The 6,690-nt window shown below is 33.0% G+C and overlaps 1 protein-coding gene across 1 annotated transcript; it reads left to right on the top strand.

The window, feature by feature from the left end:
* The first annotated feature begins 220 nt into the window (after positions 1-220).
* LOC113398610 (pupal cuticle protein 20-like) lies at positions 221-6,260 on the top strand. The gene is made up of 4 exons (XM_026637444.2): positions 221-333; positions 695-938; positions 5,182-5,388; positions 6,064-6,260. The coding sequence occupies exons 1-4, from the start codon at positions 325-327 to the stop codon at positions 6,111-6,113; spliced, it is 510 nt and encodes a 169-aa protein (XP_026493229.2). The 5' UTR covers positions 221-324; the 3' UTR covers positions 6,114-6,260.
* The last annotated feature ends 430 nt before the right edge of the window (positions 6,261-6,690 follow it).

The raw sequence follows: 6,690 nt of genomic DNA, 5'->3' as shown, positions 1-6,690 counted from the left end.
ATAGAATGATTCCAAGAAAAAAAAAATCGCAATAACATACAATACGTGTTCAATCAATACTAGGATCATATTTAAAAATCACTCATCAACATTCAATGTCAATCAGCGGTACTCAATGCACAAATTAAAACTAAACGCAATTCGAATAAAATATTTTATAATTGCCAGTCCTTGTTCGAATATGTTCCAAATTTAAACTCGATTACTTCAAAAGCTTCGTGAAGGGATGTACGATGTTCAATCGTATGGTATAAAATGACAGCGATGAGAATAGCACTCCACATTCCAGTATCATCTCTGTAACGAGACGCATCTCTATCAACTATGAATTACGTTAGTTATTAATATTACCTTTCTATTTAGATAACGTTTTGATAGCGTTTACGATACTGGTTATCAGTTAAAGTTCTTGTGACGTAACAGATTCGCGGTTTTCAGTTTGTCAATTCAACGTGTTGTTCTAAAAGTTGGAAACGTGATGTCTGGTTATGCCAAGGATACTTTCGGATGGATTCGTTTATTACGTTAAACAATTTGTTATTTAATTGTGACATTATTATTATTTTGTGCGAAGAACACAAAGAATTATTTAAAAATAATTGGATGTTTAAGAGATTTTACCGATAAAATGTGCAATAATTGACAAATTCTTTTGATCAACAAATTTAATAAACTTCTTCAACGTAAATTCTAGCTCATCGCCCTGACCCTCGTCTCCGCGGCTGCTGCAGCTCGCCTTGAAAACATCTATCTCCCACCCAATTCTGGTTCATCGAGCGGTGCCAACGCTGGTCTCAGAACGCCATTTGGATCAGACTCAGTATCTTCAGCGTCAGCGAGCAGCCAGGCCGAGATCTTGAGATACGAGAACGAGATCGATGGACAAGGATGGCACTATGCGTATGAAACCAGTGATGGGACTAAAGCTGAACAAGATGGTGAGTTCTTTTCATCTTGAAACTTCAAACCAATTAGTACCTTACGCGTTTTGAAGTTGATTCTAACGTACAAGATATAATAACTGAATCTTAAGATAGTACTTCTAATTCTTCATGCTTAATTTGTGTGTTAGAGTTCATATTTTATCACGTGATTGGTGTTAAATGAGTTAACTGCATGAAATTCTGTCACATGTGTATCCACTAGTCCATGGTGGTGGGCAGCCATGGTGTAATGATCTGTAGGAAAACCTCCTAAGCTGGAAAATAGGTCTATGACACGCCGTGATACATTTCCATGCAGATATATTATTTTTTAACCATATGCTACTCGAAGCTATTAAAAAACGTAGTTAATTTTTCACATTCAAATTGAAAAATCACTTCGACTTTAACATTTACGGACCGTACAAAATCATTTTTGAAATGTTCTAATTCAAATATCTTACAATATTTCTGAATCAACCATCCAAATTGAGAATTGTACGCTGCAATTATATTTAACAGAAAACGCTTAAAATTTATATCTTAATCATTTTGATCAAGTTTAATACTGAATATCGAATTCATTTTATTTTTATTTGTTTTAACATATATATTGTAACTGTTCTATTAGATATATCTATGGTGGACTTTTCTGTGGACGTTTAAGTGATACTTGATTTTAGATATACTTACTAGTCCTGCAAAAAAAAGTTATCATGTTCCTTTGAACCTTCGTGTAAATAATAAGCTCATATAAACTATAGACATCCTGAAAATGTGCACTTAAATACTATGAAATTTCTATAATAAATATATTAGATGGTTATACGTTAAATATAGTAGACAAACATACATACCTTACGTCTCCATAACATTAGTATGTCTAGTGTAATAAAGGCTTCGACTTGGTAATATACAGTTCCATTTGGCGTACATAATGTTATTGATGATAATGTTCTTGTAGCCGATGTCGGCCACCACGATCATTTTCAAGGAAGACTAGCCTTCAAATAATTACGCATGGTATTTTGCAACGGATACCAAAAACTACAAAAAAAAAATAATTTCAAAATTCAAATAAATCGTCAAGGAATGTGTTAAATAATATTACGTAAAAAATGACTTCTTAGATAATAAAACACCTTGAGAATTAAACGATCGCCTCCTGGCCATTTCGAATAGAAATATGAATCATTGCATAGTAAATACAATTGTTAAAAAAAAGAGATGTCTCAGGTGTTTCTTTCCTCATCGGCGGTAGATTTTATTTGATAGTCAATAGGTAAGTGTAATGCTTCTAAATAAAATAAAGATTTTTACTTTTACTTGACTGTTCCCTCACTGTCAAAAGCCATATTTGACACAACCGAAAAGAGTCCCTAAAAATCTAATAATTTAATGGCATTTAACAATCAGGATTCGAACCGAAGTCCGAAGTACCTGCACACATTTAAACCACAATTGCAATGAGGCCAGGTTAAAGATTATGGTGAGGGTGATAAACACGGATTCTAGAAAACGCTTAAAATTTTCGTACATAAATATTATTGACGGATAATTTTCCTTACAACAACATCAATCTGTTATTTATAGTGTAAAGGTCAAAGCACGAAGATGTCAAGTGATACAACATTGTTTAACTTAAGTATTTCTAACAAAAGCGTCATTTTAAAGACTTTCTAAGACATCCGTTAATATGTCTAGATGTTCAGTATGTATATACATGATTACAGATATACGCAGACTTGTGACATTCGCAAAAATGTCGAATTCTTCGCGAGACGAATTATAAGAATAAAATATAATTTATTTAAAAAAATAATATAATTTAAATAACCGGCTCTAGTCATAAAAATTACACAAACCAAACCAAATCAAATCAAAATATTCTTTATTTAAATAGGTTCATAAAATCATATATAATTGTTTTAATAACCTATATAAAAGTGCCAGTACTTACGTTATTACGTTAATTGTACGAAAAATAACTATATTTTACGTATATACATATATATTGAGGTTGTAGAGGTGAAGATATATTATACTAATGATAAATATATATATCAAGCATTTATGTCACTCACATAGAAAAAGGGCCCTTAAAAGCAACCTATTTTAGTCGCTAATATGTTTTTGTGATATGTGAATCATCATTTTCCCAGCATATTATCTTCTTCCATACTTCTCTCTGACGTCATCTCTCAAGTAACATTATTTCCAGCCATAACATCTTTCACACAATCCATCCATCGTTTCTTTATTTTTCCGTCATGGTCCCGGATTAGAATAGGACCTCTCCCAATCTACCCGTAGATGTCGTAAGAGGCGAGTAAGGGTATTTAAGGCCCAGTGCATGTAGTATGCACTGCCCTTTGGGCTACCAGCGCTGTGGCGGGTAAACCACCACAATAGCATTCCCAAGGACGGTTGGTGTCAGACAGGCAGTTATAAAAATATCAACGGATACAATTCCAAACATTCATATCATCTATATAATAAAATGCATTTCCAAATCACAAATTATTAATATACTCGTATATATTAAATAATATAGAATTTAATTAATATAATATAATAAAGGCTTTAGTTTATTTAGCTGTATAAAGTATGTCAAATTGAATGTTAAATTGACATTTAAATAATGTATTAATAACATTTAGTACGACGTTCAGTACGAGATTTTATCTCGCTTCTTGATAGATAAATTCTCATCACAAGATCCATAATAAATATAATCTTTATTACAGTGTGTTAAGTATTTCTTACTTGCATTGAATTAGCATCACAGCCTTCGGATAGAAAAAAGATGTATTAACATTTAGAACGGACTTATGAAGTAGGAAATTATGTTTGTCTGAATATTTTTTATTGATGTTCAGCGATAAAGCAATCCAAGTGGTCTGACTTAATTTTTTTTTGCAAGGAAATCCTCTAGGTTTTCACGGGTAGTGGCATTCCAATAGCGTGTCTAGTAATTAACAATTTGTTAATTTATATCTTTACCAATATTATAAATACGAAAGTAAATATCTGTTACCTCTTCAGGCTCAAACCGCTGAACCGATTTAGATGATATTTGGTATGGAGATAGTTTGAATCACGGAGAAGGACAAAGGCTACTTGTTATAATAAATAAATAAATATTGGACAACAGCACATACATTACTCTGATCCCAATGTAAGTAGCTAAAGCACTTGTGTTATGGAAAATCAGAAATAACGACGGTACCACAAACACCCAGACTCAAGACGACATAGAAAACTAATGAACTTTTTCTACATCAACTCGGCCGGGAATCGAACCCGAGACCTCGGAGTGGCGTACCCATGAAAACCGGTGTACACACTACTCGACCACGGAGGTCGTTTTATTTCACCCATCGATGGTGTGAAATGGGGGTATGACGGTTTGTGTGCTATAGGCTTAATAAATATCACACGGATAAATTGCAGCTATTATAATTAAAGTAACAGCACTTTTGATGTATTCATTAAAGACGCAACGTTTCGCGGTACAGGAATTTCGCTTTTGATTCTGTATTCGTTTTTGTTTCTTCACTATAATGTTCCATGCGCTCCATTTGCCTTTTGTTTTTCTCGAATCTGATCTGGTAACAACGAAATTCTAAAATAGCCAATTTTGATTGGCTTTACACTTATCATTAACGTTTTAATATAAGCCAATAAAATAACAGCATTGAACAGTGAATATGTATTGACAATATTGATCTGTAATTTCTATATTATACGAATTAATTTTGATTAACACAATTATTTTGTTACGTCCAGTTAGACAAAATTAAGCAGATTTAATGCAGATTTCTTGATGATTAAAATTTAGATATATCATAATTTAAAAAAGTCGTGAAGGCCCGGTGGTTACAAGAAGTGCGGTGATTATCTTGACCGATGATTCTGAGTTCAAAGCCGGGGCAAGCATAATTGAAATCATCTGATTAATTTGTATTTATAATTCATCTCGCGCTCGGCGGTAAAGGAAAACATCGTGAATAAACATATTTCCACCACGTATATCCACTGCATTGGAGCAGCGTGGTGGAGTAAGCTCCAAACCCTCTCCTCAAAAGACAGAAAAGGTCGTTGCCCAGCAGTGAGACGATAACAGGCTGTTATTTATAATTAAAATTTAATTGATCTAATTATTTTATTTATCTTAGCTTAAAATTCAATTAAACTCAATTTTTAAGGTTGAAAGAGGATGTTTTTATAATTATATGTTTTTATATTTTTCAAATAGGTCGCGTCCTGCCTGGATCAGTACCCGAAGAAGGTTCCCTCCAAGTATCAGGCGCTTTCTCCTACATAGGGGATGACGGTCAGACTTACTCCGTCAGCTACACGGCTGATGAGAACGGCTTCCACCCCACCGGTGACCATCTTCCCACACCACCACCAATTCCAGAGGAAATTTTGAAGAGCTTGCAATTAACTGCTGGAAATGACGGTATGTTTGATAATGGTCATTGATCATCTAACTAACAATATTAGTAAGATTAAAAAAAAATCATATTCATAATATCGAATAGTTAAGTCACTATATAGAGTTTTTAGAATACAAAACAACTCCATCGCTACTAATATACTACTTATATATTTAGGTACACGAGCATAGGCAATGTGATAAGTGGTCACCACCGCTGTAGGAATTTTTTACAATTCCCTTCCTACACCACCAAATACCAACCAAACTTGGGAAGGAAGTGCTTATATCCCTCGTGCCTGTGATGTTTACAGAAAAGTTGCTTGCGTATCGTCAACGTAGAATAGGCGTTTTGAATTTTATTAAATAAAAAACCTTTACAAGAACGAAATTCAATCATTAGGCTCGTACGGATTACTTGCTTTTTTTTTTAAATAAATAAGTCTAACATAAGCCAACAAAGTTTTCCACTGTTACATTAAAACATGGAGTAAATCTAATAAGATGATTAAATAATAACTAATAAATCAAAGTATATAAAATTAAGTTTGGGATTGTACGGTGTGATAAAAACTCTTTTCAGTAAAACGAACTCATTTAATATTTTTTTCGTTTAATAGTCTGTGGTTGAAATACAGTTATTATATTTATTTATTTATATAAGGAAGGCTTTTTTGTTTATCTTCTTTTTCATTGCAGGTCAATACAGCAGTCACAAGAGCAGTTACGACGCGGATGCTGGATATTAAAGAACCTTTGAATGCATGAATGTATAGCCAAATACATACAACGCCAGTTTATTTTATATTTTTGTACATACATTATTGTTCGTGGTGTATGCATTTGACTATACAGTGGCCAGTATTTAGTTTTATTGTATTAAATTTTGAATAATACTTTGAAGCATTTTATTTTCACCAAGTACCTAGTTTGTATTGTTGTGTTCTGGTTTCACGAGGGAGCCAGTGTAAGTACAGCCATGAGGCATAACACCGAAGTACCTGCATTGGTGATGTAAGGATTGTTTAATTTTGTTTCAGCACCAATGTCTATGTGCAGTGTTGATCGCTTCTGATGGTTTTCTTTTTATAATAAAAATTATTTTAGAAGATTGAGCTAAAATTTTGCGCTTCAGATTTTGCAAATGCAAAACTTTATCATTAACTAACGTTTGAGTAACGTAAAGACTATAACTAACTTACAGATTTATTACTATTTTAGCGAAACACTGATATTGATTAACAGTCTCGATAATTCTTTTTCAACTCATAACAGCTATTGTTAGTATTGTTGGGTTCCGTGTTGAAGGATAAATGAGCCAGTGTA

Source organism: Vanessa tameamea, chromosome 18, assembly GCF_037043105.1.
Source record: "Vanessa tameamea isolate UH-Manoa-2023 chromosome 18, ilVanTame1 primary haplotype, whole genome shotgun sequence".
Lineage (NCBI taxonomy): Eukaryota > Metazoa > Arthropoda > Insecta > Lepidoptera > Nymphalidae > Vanessa > Vanessa tameamea.
The sequence above is the reverse complement of the archived record's forward strand: the minus strand, read 5'-3'. Positions and strand labels throughout refer to the sequence as shown.

Coding starts and splice junctions, on each gene's coding strand:
- LOC113398610 (XM_026637444.2), top strand. Junction 939..5,181: donor GACTAAAGCTGAACAAGATG/GTGAGTTCTTTT, acceptor TTTTTCAAATAG/GTCGCGTCCTGCCTGGATCA. Junction 5,389..6,063: donor ATTAACTGCTGGAAATGACG/GTATGTTTGATA, acceptor TTTTCATTGCAG/GTCAATACAGCAGTCACAAG.